The following is a 19,417-nucleotide window of genomic DNA, read 5'->3' as shown; positions in this document are numbered from 1 at the left end:
ACTTTCCTTAGAGTCGAAACACATTTGCTCAGTGTGTGCGCATTACGTTCCACCTCGTCCAGGCTCCTCAGCTGGTGCCCAGGGCCTTCTCCGTGACATCAGGACTACCTTTCCACTGCCAGTCCTCACCCCAGCCTCCCGTCCCACTACAGACTCACACTAAGCTCCAAGTCTTGGTTCCCACATCCTCTCTGCCTGGAACAGCCCCACCCTCTCCCTCCAAAGCCTCCTCATCTGTGTCCCTTCACATACGGCCCTTCTCAGGGGGGCACTCAAAGGGCTGGCTGAGTTGGGGGCAACGTAACAACCTTGTTCTTCCTCCAACCATCAACTGGCATCAAGAGCCCCGTCCCGGAGGCCAACCAGTTGGCCAGATGCTAAGCCTGAAGCGCCTGGCTCTCCTTCAGGAACCATGTGTGTTGCCTGGCCTCTCTGCCTCTCACCTCTGGAAAAAAAAAAAAGTACTAGTTTTTATCAGAAGCTACTGCTTTGAGATGAGAAGCTTTGGAAGCACATATTCTCAAGTTCTGAGCCATTATCTTTCACTCCCCTTGGACCCATGCACCATTTACCAACTAATGCTAGGAACTTAAAGTTTGTTTCCAGCTAAACGCCTCTTCTTTTATCACTAATGCCCTAGTGGATAGTTGCTGAAAGAGCTGCACAAGGGCTCTGGGAAACCTGTTGGTTTTTCATTTCCATGAAGTGCAGAGATGACGGTCTCGAGTGTGGAAATAGTAGACGGTTTCAAGACGAGCCTGGGATCTCGGGCCTGCTGTTCCTGAAATCTCAGGCATCAGCGGGCTCCTAGCGTATGCTTTCCGAGTCCATGGTGTTCACAGGTACCACGCCACTGTGGGGTCTGTGAAAGGAGCCTCCCAGATCTGCCTGTGCACCGTACGGTCAGCACAGTAATAAACCAAATAATAAACAACTACCGCTCATGTCAGACAGCCTGTGAGAGGGACCCAGAATGTGAGGATTCCATAAATATAGGTAGAAGGGAATTACGTATCATTGCAAGTAATAAGCACTGAACTTATTACTTATTACAACTAGGGCCACACGGACACCCCTTAGAGTATTTTGAAATTAGAAAAGCATCATCCAGCTTGAAGAGACTGAAACTCTCTGGGCTGCTGAAAGACCCTGCGTGAGAGGAATTCAGGTCTAGGCCCTGTCCTCACCAAACTGCCCAAAAGCAAAGCCAGAAAGGTCCCAACTATCCCGAGACCTCAGTGTCCCCAGCAGAACAACAAACATATGAACTAGGGTCTGGAAAGATGAATCGAAGGGTAGGAACAGCACAGAGTTCCCTGAGCACTGAGAAAGGAGTAAAACCAGAGCATGTGTGGGCTGGAGCGATAGTACAGTGGGTAGGGCGTTTGCCTTGCACTCGGCCGACCCAGGTTCTATTCCCAGCATCCCATATGGTCCCCCGAGCACCGCCAGGAATGATTCCTGAGTGCAGAGCCAGGAGTCAGCCCTGAGCATTGCCAGGTGTGACCCAAAAAGCAAAAAAAAAAAAAAAAAAAACCAAAACCAAGAGCATGTGTGCCCCATTACCCTTGCCCCCAAAAAGGAAGGAGAGGCCATGGGAATAATACAGGAGTGAAGGCCTTGCCTTGAACACATGTAATCACCTAAGGCTGCCAGCAGCGATCCCTGAACTCAGACCTAGGAGTAAGTCATGAGCACCACCAGAGCTAGCCCAAACCACCCCCCATATATACACATGCCAAAACAGGCCGGGGATGTCGCCACAGGGCCCTTGCCTTACATGTGCAAGGTTCTAGGTTCAGTCCCTGGCATCACATGCAAAAAAATAACAATAACCCAAGTATCAATAGTTCCAAGATCAAGAAAAATCATTCGAGGGTCACAGAGGCAGTCCAGCAGGTAGGGTGCTTGCCTTGCACAGGGCTTAACTCAGGTTCAGGCCCCAACCCCACCAGTGAGTGATCCCAGAGAGCAGAGCCAGGAGGAAGCCCTGAGCGCTCCCACCGAAAGAGAACACAGAACGAGACTGAGGCAGTGTCTCAGCTCGGGAGCACATGTTTGATTCCCAGCACCACGTACCCTGAGTGCTGCACCTAGCAGTACCCCAACCCGCCCCCCCCACTAAATAACAACAATAAATGGGGGAAAATGAGCTTACTGTGGCAGAAGAAATGGATCAGTCTGATAAATGCACAATGCTGCTATAGCATAAAGACAGTGAATAAATATAGAGAATAAAGGCTCTCCAGACACCTATGAACAGTTTCTTTGTTTTCTTTCTAGCCCGAGCCACTGCATATAATATGATCCAGTCATTCTCAGGACCCCCCAAACTTGTTCTCCCCAACCTGACTCACACCCATCATGGACAGATAGCCCTGCTGTGTAGCAAGGGCATGTGAGCTACACAGGAGCACAGCTGCACAGGAACACAGCAGACTTTGAGCCTAATAAAGGATTCCAGCCTCGACTCAATCCCTGGGAAACCACTTAATCACTTCGCGTCATCTCTGAAAATGGGATTAAAATCATAACCAGTTCTACTACACATTTTATAAAGCTTCTCTAAGTTTTTAAACAAGGCTATTGATATCAAAATGCTTTGGAAACCACAAAACCCTACAAAGATGTCAGGTATTTTCCTGCAGAGTAACAGGTATAAAGGGAATATCTTAAAAATAGTTCCAATGACAGGATTTGGCCCACTGATAAATTATAAGCACCCTTGGCAATGAAGTCCTGGCACTTATAGTAATACCAAAGGCACCATAAACCAACTGCTGCAGACCACCTCAGGATCCACAACATCAGTGAGTCATATGATCTGAACATTAGCTAACTTATTTCCTACCTATGTCTGTGCCTCTCTGAGTATTGCAGAATATCACTTAATATATGAGGTTGTTACAAAGATCACATATGATCAAGTTTGTAAAGTATATGGTATTCCCCAAGGGAAACATTGCCATCTTCTGGATTTTATTTATGGGTCACTCTCTGCAGTACTCAGGCTGCTCTTGGCTCTGTTCTCAGGAATCACTCTCTGCTGTGTTTGGGAAACCATGTGATGCCAAGGATCAAGTCTGGGCCTCTGGCACACAAAGCATGCACTCAGCCCATTGGGTTTTCTCTCCAGTTTACACTTTCTGAAGATTTTCCTCCTAAAAATAATTCTTTTTTATTTTGAGGGGGGGGCTAGAGCGAGAGGTTTCCCGACCTTATGGTCTCCAGAGCACTGCCAGGAGTCACTCTGGAGCAAAGGGCCAGAAGTAGCTCTTGAACACCAGCAGGTGTGACCCATGCCCTTGACCACCATAATGAAAGAAGAGGCATCCCTAAGCTCCCTGTAAACTTCCAAAGTTACTGCTGAATGCGGTCAGAGATGTGTCTCAGTGATCGAGCGCTTGCATGTGTGGGTCCTAGGTTTGATTGCTGGCAACAAATGGTGCCCTGACCACCACCAGGAATGACCCTGTGCACAGCTGGGAGTAGCCCCTGAGCATAGCCAGGTATGGCCCCCCAAACCAAAAACAAACAACAGAGGGTTACAGAAATAGTACAGAGAAAGGCACTTCTATTGCAGATGGCCAAGCCCAGTTCAATGCCCAAAACCGTATATGGTCCCCCATGCATGAATCTGCAGTAGCCCCTGACCCCAAACAAACACACAGATCCCCAACAACAACAGCAAAAACCACAGAAACAAAAGTACCTCTGAAATCTAAACAGAAGAACTGTCTGTGACCACCAGCCCTATATCTGTCTATACAGGCTGGGGGAGGGAGGGCGGAGTGACAACACAGAGACTAAGGCACTTGTCTTGCACACGGTTGACCTGGGACTGATTCCCGGCATCCTATAAGGTCCCCTGAGCACTGCCAGGAATATTCCTGAGTGCAGAGCCAGGAGAAACCCATGACCACAGAGAGTATGAGTATGCCTGCCCCCCAAACAAAAGAGGATGAATGCCAGGGTGATACCAGTTTTCTCCTTAAATCTGGCCATAGAAGCTATCAGAGAACTTCATATGGGCCCATTATGACTTAGCACCCAAAGCTCCTAACTCTAGTCTTACCACCACTTACTTTCTGCAAGATTCTGAAGGGTTATAATACTCTGGAGATGAAAGGAATTTAACAACTGACAGAGAAGTAAGATACGATCAGTCATTTGAGTCTTTTTTTCTTTTTTTAATTTTTGTTCTAGGACTACACCCATCAGTGTTCAGGCGCTACTCTCTAGTGCTCAGGGAACCATTTGGTTCCAAGACTCAAGCCTGGAAACAGAACTCAGGTTTTCCATGTGCAATCTCTGAGCCATCTCCCTCATCACCAATAACCTGAATTTTTTGTTTTGTTTTGGGGCCACACCCAGCTGTACTCAGGGCTTACCCCTAACTCCAGGAAACACTACTCCTGGCAGTGCTCAGAGGACCATATGCAGTATCGGGGATCAAACACAGATTGGACGCATGCAAGGCAAGCACCCTGCCCACTGTACTATTACCCTGGCCCTGAATTTTACTATTTTTGGTTTTGAATCATACTCAGCTTATTACTCATGACTTGGTGCTCAAAGCTCTCTCCTGGTGGGACTTGGGGGACCATATGGGGTGCTGGGGATTGAACCCACTTTGGCTCTGTGCAAGGCAAAAAATGTACTATCTCTCCAGCCCCCTCATTTAGATTTTAAATGTCAGCCGTGTCAGTCAATACTTCCAAGTCTAATGAGCCAAGATGATCAGACTGTCCCCCTAATACAGTATTTTAGGATTTGGGGATGTGGCTCAGTGGTAGAATACTATGCTGCATATGTGAGGCCCTGGGTTTGAATCCCAGCATCACAAAAAAAACAACCCCCCAAAAAATAAATGGAATTATTTCTGAGTAGCAAATTCTACAAGAAGAGCAGCAGGCTATTCACGTACACAAATGCTATTTTTGCTTCTGTAAGTTTCAGGTCTTAAACAGATTACAAAGAATTTACAGGTCTTACTTATCCAGATAGCACAGAATTTACTCCTCATGGTTATTAGTTCCCAGCTTGCTTCTATAGGCAGCATGACAACTATAAAGCAAATACACAATAATAAGAAGAATCATCTGTACTTTAAACTTAATCAAGTATTCTAAACTTAGTATTCTACTTTCTAACATGATTTTTGGGGGACGAGGGGGTGCCACACTCGGTAGTATTCAGGGGTTGCTCCTGGCTCTGCACTCAGGAATCACTCCTGGAAGGTGTGGGGGAACCATATGGGATGCCGGGGATGGAACCCGGGTCAGCCGCGTGCAAGGCAAAAGCCCTTCTTGCTGTACCATTGCTCCTGGCCCACCAACATAGCTATTTAATAAACAACAGGTTCAATTTACAGATACATACACGCACACACTCATACAAGCACACAACGGCTGTTTTGGCTCCCTCTGCTGCATAGCCTGTCCTCTAAATTCCGAATATGGATTCAGAACAGATCACGCTGTACTCTGACTCTATCTGTTTACTTGTCTGTCACTCTGTGAACATCTCAGAGGCAATGACCTGTTTTCATCTGCATTTACCCAATAAATTAGAAAAGTGTCTGGCACACAGCTTAAGTTAATATATACTGATCAAATGGATTCATGAATAAAGCAACAGATTTCGGAAGGCTGATGGTGCAGAGCTCAGTGGACAAGTACATGCTTTTGCATGCATGGTGCATTGGGCTTGTCCCCCAGAGCATGTGCACATGAACAAATGCACACACAATTTCTAGGTCTTTTTTTTTTCCTTTTCCTTTTTGCTTTTTTGGGTCATACCCAGGAATGAAGTGATAGCACAGCGGGTAGGGCATTTGCCTGGCATGCGGCCGACTGGGGTTCAATTGCTCCGTCCCTCTAGGAGAGCCCGGTAAGCTACCTAGAGAATCCTGCCCGCACTGGCAAGCCACCCATGGCATATTCAATATGCCAAAAACAGTAACAACAATGGAGACGTTACTGGTGCCCGCTCGAGCAAATCAATGAATCGGACAAGAGTGCTACAGTGCTACCCAGCAATTCACAGGAATTTCTCCTGGCTCTGCACTCAGGAATTACTCCTTGAGGTGCTCAGGGACCATATGAGATGCTAGGGATTAAACGCAGGTCGGCCGCATGCAAGGCAAACACCCTATCTGCTATTCTATTGCTCCAGCACCGCCCGTCTTTTCTTATCTAATTAAAAAACCTTTTTTTGTTGTTTTTGGGCCTCATCTGAGAGTAGTGAAAATTGGACCCAGACCTCCAGCTTCCAGCTCACCACACTATATCCCTGGTCCAAAAACTATCTTTTAAAATTAACCCTCTGGGGAGGGGAGGGGCTTGTCTTAAAAGTGGCTAACAGGCTTCAATCCCAGACACCCCATATGATCCCCAAGCCCAAGACCCAGGGCGATCCCTGAGCGCAGAGCCAGGAGGAAGCCTTGCGCATAGCCAGGGGCAGCCCCCAAACAAAACAAACAAAAAACTCCAGGAGCTGAAGCAGTAGTACAGTAGGTAAGACATTTGTTTTGCACATAGCCAACTGGGGTTCAATCGCTGGCATTCTATATGGTGCCCTGGCCACTACTAGGAATGATCCCTGAGTGCAGGGCCAATGGTAAGCCCTGAGTATCCCTGGGTGTGACACCCCTGTGTGTGACAAACCCCCCCCCCAAAAAAAAAACAAGGGCCAGAGTGATATTATAGCAGGTAGGGCACTTACCTTGTACATGGCCAATCCAGTTTTGATCCCTAAGCAGAGCCAGGAGAAAGAACTAAGCACCACTGGGTTGGCTACCCTCTCTCTACCTTTCCCCGCAAAGAAAAAGGTATTAAAAAAAAAACAGGAAATGTTAAAGTAAAATTAAATAAAATTAACCATCTTGTTAAGGCTTATTCCTGTGCTCAGGGATTTTAAGAGGGTATTGGGAGACCCATATGTGATGTGGGAATCAAACCCAGGTTGGCAGCATGCAAGACAAGCATCATACTCATTGTACTATCTCTCTGATCCGAAAATTAACCATCGGAGGGCTGAGAACTAGGACAGGTGTTAAGACACTTGTTTTGCATATGGTCAACTCTGGTTCAATCCCTGGCATCACAGATAGTCCCCCGAGCACAGCCAGGGATCACTCCTGAGCACAGAGCCAGGAATGGCCTTGGAGTCCCACTGGCTGTGGCTCCAACACGAAACAAAACAAACCAACTAACCATCTGAAACTCATTGCAAATGTCTATCCATGAAGCATTAAGATCAAAATGATTTGGGACCGCAAATATTTTACTGGTTCCCAGAGAGTAAACAATAACCAAATCTACTTCAAAATCCCTATTTTACCTCTTCTCAAATACTGTACATAACATTCCTCTGTACCCAACACTACCAACGGAAAGCAAAGGTTCTTCTGCAATTTCCTGCTGTAACTCAAGATCCAGGGTGTTGTCACATAAAAAACATGAGTGGTTATACCCAACCCTCACCCTCTTCTGTAGCTGCAACTTAAGGACAAACCAAAGAAAATGACATTGTAACCCCATCTAAGCCAACTGCTCAATTCAAATTTCCACTAAACTCTGTGCAAGGCATGCCTACAGATGGTACAGAGTCAATCTGGGGCTTGTTTTTGTTTGTTGTTTGCTGCAGTGTCGAGGATCAAACCCAATCACAGAAGGCAAGTATTCTATGGCCCAGCCCCAGCCTACAGTCAATTTTGGATCTCCTGAGAGCAAGATCAGAGTTCTTGGGGCCAGCGAGAGCTCAAGGGTCTGGAGTATGTGTTGCATGCTGAAGGTCTGGGTTCGGTTCGAGACATGCAATGCCAGGTGCAACCCCTGTGCACTGAGCCAGGAGTAGTCCCCAAACACTACCAGGTGTGGCCCCAAACAATCCCAAGCCACCCCCCAAAAGAAAGCAGAATGCAGAATCATACACTCGGCAGGAAAGGTCAATACCTAAACTTCTTCTGACTTTGGAACAGAGTCTCGCACACTGAGCAAACTCGGCTCTTCTGCTTAATAGGAGAAAGCTTTCCTCAGCAGGCTGTGCCAACCCCCAGGCTTAGCAGCCAGAGCAACTTCGTGCCTGTTCTGTTTGTGTAATTGTTACAGGGGAAGGAGGGGGCACGCAGGGGCACGGAAGTGAAGAGTGCAGACGAAGATAAAGGTCTTACCCATTATATTCTTACTCCCAAGAAGATAATGGGGGTGGGGATAGGACTGGGATAATACTAGGAATGGAGGGAGAATGTGAACTCAGATCTTCTGACTACAAATTCAGGAACTTTTCCACTGTACCACACCAGTAGCCTAGAGCTTCCCTGTACCCCTCAACTGAGCCCACCAGCCAACTTTGTCCTGTAAGGAAAAGGGAGACAGAGCCAGAACTATTTCTTTCTTTTTTTTTTTTTTTTTGGCTTTTTGGGTCATACCTGGCGATGCACAGGGGTTACTCCTGGCTCTGCACTCAGGAATTACCCCTGGCCTTGTGCAGGGGACCATATGGGATGCTGGGATTTGAACCCGGGTCGGCTGCGTGCAAGGCAAACGCCCTACCCGCTGTGCTATCTCTCCAGCCCCGGAGCCAGAACTATTAACTACAGGAAAATCTAGTTAGTCAGTCTCTTTGAACTTAAATTATTGTCTTTCAACTTTAGGAGTTCCTACTCATTCCTGGTTGTAATAATGAAAGGTCACAAGGAAACAGCTTTCCTCCTTATTTAAAAAAATAAATAAATTTTGGGTCACACCTCACAATGTTCAGGGCTTACTCCTGGTTGTGCAAGCAGGCATCACTCCTGGCAGGGTGATCATATAGGATACATATGGAATATGGTGATCAAACCAAGGTCAGCCATGTGCAAGGAAAGCACCCTACCCACTGTACTATCTTTCTGGGGAATTGCTTTTTTTTTTTTTTATTTTTGCTTTTTGGGTCACACCCAGCGATGCAAAGGGGTTACTCCTGGCTCATGCACTCAGGAATTACTCCTGGCAGTGCTCAGGGGACTATATGGGGTGCTGGGAATTGAACCCAGGTCAGCTGCGTGCAAGGCAAATGCCCTACCCACTGCGCTATTGCTCCAGCCCTGCTTGTTTTTAAATGTAGGCCATAGAGACAGTAAAGAGATTATTAAGGCACTGCATGTTGTCAATCCAGGTTTGAGCCGCAGCACCACCAATAGTCCCCTGAGCACCACTGGGGTCATTCCTGAGCAGTCAGAAGTAAGCCCTGAGCATCACTAGATACAGACAAAACCCTGTATCCTTCCCTGAATCCCTGCCCAATTTTTTTAAGTGTCAGTGACACTGAAACTAGAACACAAAATTAATTCCTTAGCAGATAACCATTCCTGTTTGTTCTTAGATTTGTGGTCCAGACTTTGGCTGGACTATTCAGAGTACTCAGTTCTGTCCTCTTTATACTTTAAGAACAATGATAAACAGGGACATATCCAGAGAGCAGCAAAGAAAGAACAGCAAACACCAGGTCTGGAAATCCACATGACAGTGGGAAACGGTAGATCTGTCCTAGAGAAATGCACTCTTGAAACAGAAGCATCGGGCTGGAGTGAGAGCAGTGGGTAGGGCGTTTGCCTTGCATGCGGCTGACCCTGTTTCGATTCCCGGCATCCCATATGGTCCCCCAAGCACCGCCAGAAGTCATTCCTGAGTGCATGAGCCAGGAATAACCCCTGTGCATTGCCAAGTGTGACCCAAAAACTAAAAAAAAAAAAAAAAGCAAAAAAAAAACCCCAAAAAACCAAAACAGAAGCGTCACCTTCCCTGTCTCACACTGAAGGGAGATTACACCACTCTCCAATCCCAAGAGGCAGAATTAGTGATCTGTCTTTCCTGGAGAAAAGCAGTTCACAAAGGCCAAGTGGCAGAGCTAGGACTTGTCCCCGGCCTTCTAATCCCAGATCACACATTCCTGCCACCTCGGACCAAGCTGTTTCCCTGAAGGGCTACCACCCCAGCCCATACAGGAGTAGGCACCCCAGGGAGAACAAGCTCAGGTCCAAATAAGAAAGGTGAGTTTACAACAGAGCTGCCCAAAGACAGACTGCCCTGCAGGGGGAGAGGCTAGACAGAGCAGCTACACCCCGCCAGCAGAGGGTCAGGCAGAGGTTACTGTTGGCGGGAATACTGTACAGGGCACCTGGGTGCTTAATGGGTGGCTGGGTGACATGAACCTACCAACCATTACAGAGGAATTCATCTTTTCCTGCTGTTTTCCTCGAATGCTTCAACTGTGCTCACCACTTGCCATTTATGTTACTTGAACATGAATAGATCTTCAGTGAACTGAGAACCCTTCCTGTGGCAAAGCAGTGTGCTGTTATTATTATTATTATTATTATTATGGGGGGACTAGGGTTTAAATCAAAGGCCTCACACGAGACCACAAAACAAAAGTTCTACCGCTCTGCTACTTTCCCTGACCAGGAAAGTGATGCCTCATCTATCTTTACACTTCTTTTTGTGCCTAAGACGTGAGACACCACGGAAACATTTATCCTCTCCTCTGTGCAGGCCTCTGCTGGGAACAAAAACCCTAAGAAGGAAGTAGGCGTGTTCCTTCTCATACACAGAAATCGAGATGGTAACTGCCAAGGTACTGCTGGAGAATGGCAAAGCTGGCATTCAAACTGGGCCATCTTCGTTTGCCTTGCACACAGCCAACCTGGGTTCGATTCCCAGCATCCCATATGGTCCCCTGAGCACGCCAGTGGTGATTGCTGAGTGCAGAGCCAGGATAACCCCTGTGCATCGCCAGGTGTGACCCAAAAAGAAAAAAAAAAAAAAAATGTACTCAAGGTGAGAGAACCAGTTCAAAGGGCTCAGGGCGACACGCTTGGTCCCCAGAGCCAGGAGTAGTCCCTGAGCAATGACAGGAGAGGCCCGAACACAAAAAGAAATGTAATCATACTTTTGTTATAAGTTCCTAACTGAAACCACTGAGGCATACACTGCAAACAATCCACGTGAGTTTCAGAGACCTGATTCAAGACAGTTTCTCATCTTTCCAATGTGCATACCACAAAGACAGCACCCCCCTGGCTACACACTCACAGTGCAGGACCTGGTGCCGCCTGTTCCTTCTCCCCCAGTCAGCACCACACCTTGCTCAGGTATGCGTCTAATGAGTAGTGACCACGGTCATGCTGACTCCTTCGGCCTCCGTGGGAGTAAAATATCACAAGATCACAAGATGCCCATAGCTGCCTTAAGAACTGTCCGAGTCGAGTTACATCCTCTGTAGCCTCATTTTCCTGTCTGTTCAGCGAAACAAAGGATACACAAGATTGCTCCCTCTCGTTCGGTAAGCCCTCACTGGGCAGTAGCCACAATGCAGGTGCTGTGGTCAGTGAACATGGCCACAAGCAGACTATCACAACAGCCTCAAGAAACGCACCAGCGGGCTGGAGAGATAGCACAGCGAGTAGGGCGTTTGCCTTGCACGCGCCCGACCCGGGTTCGATTCCCAGCATCCCATATGGTCCCCTGAGCACCGCCAGGAGTGACTCCTGAGTGCAAAGCCAGGAGTAACCCCTTGCATTGCCAGGTGTGACCCAAAAAGCAAAAAAAAAAAAAAGAAAGAAAGAAACGCACCAGCTCTGGGGATGTTGTGCGACTCAAGGGGAAGGAATCTTTACAAACTCCAAAGAACTGTTAAGAACTGTGAAATGTTGGGGCTGGAGTGATAGCACAGCGGGGAGGACATATGCCTTGCATGCGGCCGACCCGGGTTTGAATCCCAGCATCCCATATGGTCCCCTGAGCACCGCCAGGGGTGATTCCTGAGTGCATGAACCAGGAGTGACCCTGTGCATCGCCGGGTGTGACCCAAAAAGGAAAAAAAAAAAGAATTGTGAAATGTTGGGGCTGAAGCGATAGCACAGCAGGTAGGGCATTTGCCTTGCACGTGGCCAACCCGGATTCGATTCCAGCATCCCATATGGTCCCCTAAGCACCGCCAGAACCAATTCCTGACTGCAGAGCCAGGAATAACCCCTGTGCATTGCTGGGTGTGACCCAAAAAGAATAAATAAATAAATAAATAAATAAATAAATAAATAAATAAATAAAGTAATAAATAAAGTAATGTAGAGTTCATGCCCAATTCACTCAGCTTAATCAATGGCTGAATAAATAGCAGGAAGTTACAGGCCTTACAGAAATTCCTTCACACTGAGCCAATCTGAGGTTCATCTGCAAAGTGGGCTGAGAATTCCGAGTTTTCAACATTGTAAGGTTCATCCTTCATGTTGCTTCTTTGCTGGCAGATTCAAGAGCTAGGGGCAGAGCTGGAGAGGAGAGGTTGCCAAGCATTCCCTCCTGAGCCTTGAGGTGGCTTAGGACTGGGGCTTAGGCAAAGGGCATGTGGTATGAAGGAAGGCTGGGGTCAGGGTTGGGAGAGGAACATCAGTGAAGTTAATGACAAAGGACTTTCACTGTCACCTTAGGGCTGGGAGAGGACCTCGAATTGTTTCATAAATGGCAGGGAAGTTCCCGGTCACTGGGTATGATGGCTGGAGATGATACATCCCTTATGTTCTGTGTATCTCAAAGGCTCCCAGATTTTTAGCTTTGTCCCTCAAATTTCGCTGCCCTACACCAAACTCTTTATCTTCCTCCCTAAACCTGAGCCTGTACCACGACAACCACCAACCCCTGCCCCACTTCTCCACCATGTCTCTTAGGGCAGAAATTGTATATTGACTCCTAATTCCTTCCCATACCCCCTTCTTAGTAGAAAAATCTGAGTTATCTGTCTACCAAATCACTGTATTCCTACAGTGCCGGCCTCCCGCCCAGCTGGATGTGGCCATGGGACCAAGTTCCAAATCAACATTTTCAATCCAGATATTCTAAGGAAGCCAGAGGCGAAAATCACAGAGATGAGGAAGCCATGTCATGAGACTAGGGGTCCAACTAGTAGGACAGGAGGGCCCAAGAGTAAAACAAGGGTGGAAGGGGTCACAGAAAAGATTGAGAAATTCTGGTCTTTTAATGACAAAGTGGACATGGAAGTTTTGTTTCTAGGGAAAGCTCCTGATAGGGGCTACATCTGAGCACTTGCAACTGATAGTCTTCTAAGAGGAGGAACCTAGGTGTGCCAGCTGGAGCTCCTGCAGCCACTCTGGGCCCTGAGGATATAAACACAGACATGCCTCACCTAATGCTGCTTCAGTCAACCACAGACTGCATACATGATGGTGGTCCCAACAGATTCTATCACACAGCCTTGGTGAGTAGTGAGCTGTGCCATCAAGAATTGTGTAACAACACTCTCTGATGTTCACACCACGATGACATGATCTCATAAAGCAGTTCTGAGCACGCATTGCCGTTGAGTGTTGCCTAAGGAAGAACTGGAAGAGCTGGACAGAACAAGGATCTCGGGATTCTTAGGGCTGCCAGAGACTCACATCATCTAACTCCAGATGTTTCTTGCCTGAGAAAAGAAGTTGCTCCACATTCACATCTCTGTAATACTGATTCCTGTTATTCACGGCTGAACCTATTCGTAAGTGAAAGTTGGGACCCTGGGCCCCTTCCCTACATCTGATTCCACAACACCCTTCAGCTCTCTCTCTCCAATCATCCCCTTTTCTTATTTCTGTCTGTCTCAGCCATGTCAGCTTGTACCAGGATGAAAGCAACCGCTTCCTCACACGCTGAGCCCTGCTTTTACCTCTCCTCACCAACACTCAGGCCCAAAGGACTCTCACCTTTTAGTTAAACTTTCTGAAACCAGAAAAAAAAAATTATAAAGTGTTGGGGCTGAAAAGATAGTACAGCACGTAGGGTATTTGCCTTGCATGTGGCTGACCAGGTTTGATCCCTGACACCCCCATCTGGTCCTCTGGGCGTGCCAGAAATGATCCCTGAGGACAGAGCCAGGAGGAAGCCCTGAGCACAGGGTGTGACCCAAAAATAAAAAAACAAAACATAATTTAAAATCATGAATTATGCTCACACAATGATGATGATGATGTATCACTTCCTCACTGTGCTTCACAACTTGGCTAATGGCACCATTATTCACCAGATGTCTGAGTAGGAAGCTTAGAAATCATCCTCAACTACTTCCTCTTTTACCCTGCTACAACTTCAATGAATCAACAAGCTTCTTTTGATTCTCCTTTACAAAAGTGTCTGACATACAAACTTCCTGTCCTGTTTTCTATGCTGATACTCTAATCCCTTTGTTACACCTGAATGATTCTGAGTCTCCTTATAACAACGGTAATGGCAAGTTTAACTGTTCACTTACTATATAGCAGGCACTTGCTAAGAGCTCTGCTAACACAGTTTAATAAAACCCTGACGGAACTCAGGCCTCTTACATGCAAGACAAATGCTCTACCACGGAGCCCCATCCTGGCCCTGTGATTCTATCCTTACCTCTTGTTAACTGCCTCCAGTCCTTCCTAGTTGATCTCTGCTTCTTTTTTCTGCTGCTCTTTCAAAAATCCAAGTTGACCTGTATCTTCTGCTTCAAGACAGCCAACTGCTCCACAGTTCAAGGTTTACCGGCTACAGGCTACTTTCCACGTCACACCCACTGCTCCCCAAACTCCTTGCTGATCTTTCTCAGTTTCTTATTTGAAAGTGTTTCTTGCCCTTTCTATGAAAGAAACTTCTTAGCAGTCTCTATTTCTGTGCCGTGTGTGAATGAGTGCGTGTGTATGTGCATGCGTGCATGTGTGTGTGCGTGTCCCTACCAATCCTGAGTTCATGGAGGGCAGGCACACTGTATCTTCATTTTAGATTCTCCCTTCCAGACCAACTGCAAGTAAGTGACTGAATGGTAGGTAGTGGTGATGCCACCTCAAAGCAGTAGAGACCTTTCTCTCAGAGTACACTAAAAAGAAGGGCAGGTAAGAATAGGTTATTCCTCTCAGGCAAACTCCAAAAGACAGGCTCCTTCTAGTAAAGTTACTGCAAGCGAGAGATTGGTCCCCCATGGCCTGCTGGTGGCCTCTCTCCAAGCCTCTTGAAAGCCAATAACCTCTCAACCGCAAAAAATAAACCATCTGCAGGCCAACAAACCACAGAACTGCCCATTCTGATGAGAGATGGAACAAAACGCCCCCCTCCCCCACCCAGTAAAGGACAAAACACTGCAAAGTGCAGACTAGTAGAAACAGGGGCTCTAATTTCTGTGGGAAATCAAGCATCCTTGCGGAGAAGAGTCTCGGGGAGAAAAGCAGCAGAGGCAGTGAAATCCAACCCTGCTCACCAGCCACAGAGCTACAAGCTGGAGTCTGAGTCCAGGTCACCCACCAATGGCTCCCGCTCACCACCACCCTGCCCTACTGCACTCCCTCTTTCCCAAAGAGCGGCCAGATGGTGCCTGAAACCTCCACAGATCACCCGGAGACGCTCCTTGACAACACCCTCCAACGCCCTCCCAGGTACCTGCAATAAAACCCACACTAGACGCTGGGAGTTCAATGTCCACCCCAAGCCCTTACTTCACTGCCTCTCCCCTTCCATCAGAGAGGATAAGCCAAGCGCCCGTCCCTGTCCGCGCAGGGACGACTCCTCCTTTCACTTTCCACAGATCACTGCCGCTCCTCTTCCTTCTCCAGACTCAAGGCAGAGAGGACCTTTTCCATACCAGGCCTGCCGTCTCCAAAGCCACCCCTCTTCCTGTCCATCACTCCCTAGTGGTCATCCCTGGTCAGCACTCGCTCCGCTGGATGTTACTCCCGTGTCCCACTTGCCTGTCCCTTTCCGTCTTCTCCCTCACGGAAGGTGGAAGCTGTCTTTTGCTCACCCTGAGAACATAGAGCGTAGGTGGTTAAGCACACAAATTTCTCCCCAGAGCGCCTGCTGACCATGAGCAGAGGAAAACCCTCCGACGGGCACTCCTTGGCCTTTCAGTCGACAAAACCTCCAGGTAGCCCACGCTCCGGGCTGGGCACTGCAAATCCTGCATCTTGCTTCCAGAAAGGTAAATGGGCTCAAGGTCAAAGAGCTGATGACCAGCCAACTAAACTTGACCCTCAACTCTTATTCACGCAGACCCGAAGCCCCTCTCAGCCTCCGCTGGTGCCAGGAGAACGTTTACTTCCCAAAAGGCTTTTGCATGTGCCACTTTGCCCGTTCACCTGGCTTTAGAAGAACAGGAAGTACTGGCCCAGAAATAAACCGAAGAACATCGAGGAGCCAAGGAAGATGCCTCAAGGGCCACCAGGACCCCTGCGGAGCTCCGGGAGGGGGGTGGGGGTGACGTGGGCACAGGGTGAGCGTCGCTGTGGAAACCCTATTCCAGTGCCGAGGGAGGGGACAGAGGTGAGTCACCGGGCGTGCAACTCCGATAAGCCGCGGCCAGGAGGCCAGCAGAAGTGACTCAGGGAGTCAGGAAGCACGGTGGACCCCGAGGAGGCCGGGAGCGGGGCACACCGCGGCGGGCCAGAGGGGCAGCAACTTTGTCAAGTTCACTCACAAGTGACCCGGGCCGGGGGTGGGGGGGCTATCCCCCTGCCCCGACTCCCCTCTTTCCTCCACCCAGGAGGCTTCTCAACCCGACTCCCCTCTTTCCTCCACCCAGGAGGCTTCTCAAGGTGGGAATCGCAGGCACTGGGGTTGGGAGGGGCCAGAGCGGGGGTCATGGGAATGGCCGGAGAGGACAGGGGAAGAACCCAGGGGCAGGCTGGCCGCAGAGACGACCCTTCCCCGCCGCCCCGAAACAGGAAGCGAATGCGGAAGAGCGGAGAGGCGAGGGCGAGCGGCTGGGAAGCCCGGCTCCGAGGGCAGGCGGAGGGGGCCGAGCCTCGGGGGAGCGGGCTGGCGTCCCAGGCCCCGGGAGCCGGAAGGGGGCGGCCGGGAGGGGGATCCCGGGCCCGGAACGGCCTGGAACGAAGTTCCAGGGATCGGGCAGCCCCTGGGGCGAGTGTGACCCCGGGGGGAGTCGGGCCCGGGGACCTGAAGGGGCAGGGCTAGCTCACCGCGTTTGTTCTTGGTGCCGTGTTTCTTGGCGGCCGTCAGTTCCTGCTCGATTTTCTTCTCGAGGAATTCCTGCTTCTTACTGAGCATCTCCTCCGTGTCCCGCAGCCGCTGGATGGCCTCCTGGGGGGTCGGGCCGCCCTTGCCGGCCTTCCCCCCGCCAGCCCCGAACAGCTTCCCGAACACCGACATGGTTGCTGCTCGCCGCGCCGGCCTGCGCCGCCCGCTCCGGCTGGGCTCGGCTCGGCTGGGCTCCGGCGCCTGCTCCCGGCACCGCCGCTCCCTGCCGCCGCAGGCCTCTCCGCCGCCTCCGCCCCACAGCTGGGCCCGGCCGTGCCACCTCCCACAGGCCCACACGCGCTGCCCGGTTGGCGTCAGGGCAACGCGCCGCTGACTACCACTCCCAGCAGGCAGTGCGCGCGCCGGGCCGCAGGTCTAAGGGGAGACGCGCGCTGCATGCTGGGAGGCTGTAGTCTTCCGGCTGGAAGGAGTCGGCGGCGCGTCTTTTTGGACTATGAGGGTCAAAGGGCGAGTGGCATGCTGGGAAATGTAGTCTCCTTGGAACCCGCTCTGTAGGGAGTAGAAGGACAAGCGGAAAACCGGTCTTTTTGAAAGACCGCGGTAACATTTGGCGCTTTCTTTGATCCAGGCTGTGTGAAAAAAAGTGCTTCATATGCATTATCACATTTGATATTCACAGCCTATGACAAATAATATTGTTCTCACTTTGTAAGTGAGGAAACCAAGACCCAGAAAATGAGTGAGTAGCGTAACTTATTAACTGTTTCTTCTGTTACTTCTACTGGAATGCCATTTTATTCTTCATTTGTCTAGCAGGTTTCTTTGAAACCTGTTAGAAGCTAACAACCTGGGGGCAAGAGAGATAGTACAGTTGGGTAGGGCTTTTGCTTTGCAGGTAGCTGACCACGTTCTGTCTCCAGAATCACATATGGCCCCCTGAGCACTGTTAGAAGTGATCTCTGAGTACAGAGCCAGGACTGAGTCCAGAGTACCGTTGAGTGTGGCCCAAAAACAAACAAAAAATAAAAATAAAAATTCTGTAGTATGCCATCATTACGCACAATAATAATAAACCAAGAGGAGACCAAAATTTTAAAAATTAAAAGTATTGTGGAGTTTTCCCCTGCAGCACGTTGGCCTAGCTGTTTATTTTCTCTCTCCTTTGTTGTCATTAATCAATTCTCCATCCATTAATAATGAGGTTGCAGCTGGTAGCTTCTTCCCCCAAGCCCACCATCCTAGTTTGTTGTTTTCATTCTTTGGCATGTGTTAGCCTTGCTTGAAAACAGTAAACCATATCATCTGAAGTGTACGCCAATGAAGAAAAACATGGATTCTTAAAGACTCATCACACTTTCCTGGATCTTTCAGATATGTGAAGTTTCTTGGGAACAGTTTCAAATAAATGAGACTTCTCCTATATTATTTTGGGGTATTTGAATTTTACCTCCTCAGACAAGATCTATTTGTGTATAAAAACATCCCATGGGGGGAGCAGAGGTCAGGAGTGACAGTAGAGGTTAAGGTGCTTGCCTTGCATCCTTCCTATTCAATCTTCAGCCACACCTAAGCACTTCCGGTGTCATTCCTGATCAGTTACTCATACAGTCTCCTAATCACAACTTTTAGTTGTCACAGGCCAAAAACTAGGGGTGGGAATGGTGGTGTGGTAAGTCCCTTGGAAGTTGTTGCTGGGTTCTTCTACAATTCCAGCCTGCACCTAGAGATGTCCCATCTGAGAGGATGGGAGAATTTATTTCTCCCAACTTTCCAGGCTAGAAGAAAATGTTCAAATGTGACAGACAGGCTAGAAATTGTCAAGAATTCACAGAAACATAAATTGTGAAATGTAAGTCACATCTGTGTTTATTTTGTAATTGTGACATTGCAATGTTCTTATCAAAACAAAACCCATGACTTCCCTCATGTTTTTTTTCCTTTGGCTTTTGGGGTCACACCTGATGATGCTCAGGGGTTACTCCTGGCTCTGGACTCAGGAATTACTCCTGGTATTGCTCGGGGGACCATATGGGATCCTGAGGATTCAACCCAGGTTGGCTGCATGCAAGGCAAACGCCCTACCCGCTGTATTATCACTCTAGCCCTCACCCCTTCCCTCTTATCAAATGCTGAAACCTGGCACTCAGGTATCAGACTACTTGTTACCTTTGAACTATGACCCAAATAGATTAACAGGTAGGTCTGTGGGTCTCGAAACATCAGTTTCATAGTGCTATGACAATGATAACTGGAAATTACTCTGGACAAGAGCTGAGTGCTGAAAGGAAGTAAAGTGATATGCCTGATAACTAATAACAGTATTGCAAACCACGGTGCCTTAAAGAAAAACAGGAGAGAGAGAGAGAGAGAGAGAGAGAGAGAGAGAGAGAGAGAAAATATCTGCTATAGGAGCAGGCTAGGGTGATGGT

The 19,417-nt window shown here is 48.6% G+C and overlaps 1 protein-coding gene across 1 annotated transcript in view; it reads right to left on the bottom strand.

Annotated features, from left to right (window-relative positions):
- Nucleotides 1-17,334, bottom strand: part of CHMP4B (charged multivesicular body protein 4B) — a 50,337-nt gene extending 33,003 nt beyond the window's left edge. The window contains exon 1 of the mRNA XM_004612562.2: nt 16,970-17,334. Coding sequence (XP_004612619.1) covers nt 16,970-17,159 — 190 coding nt within the window. The 5' untranslated portion in view covers nt 17,160-17,334. The remainder of the gene's footprint in view (nt 1-16,969) is intronic.
- Between the last annotated feature and the right edge of the window lie 2,083 nt (nt 17,335-19,417).

This window comes from Sorex araneus, chromosome 5, assembly GCF_027595985.1.
Source record: "Sorex araneus isolate mSorAra2 chromosome 5, mSorAra2.pri, whole genome shotgun sequence".
In the NCBI taxonomy this organism is placed as follows: Eukaryota; Metazoa; Chordata; class Mammalia; order Eulipotyphla; family Soricidae; genus Sorex; species Sorex araneus.
This window is presented reverse-complemented; position numbering and strand designations above follow the sequence as displayed.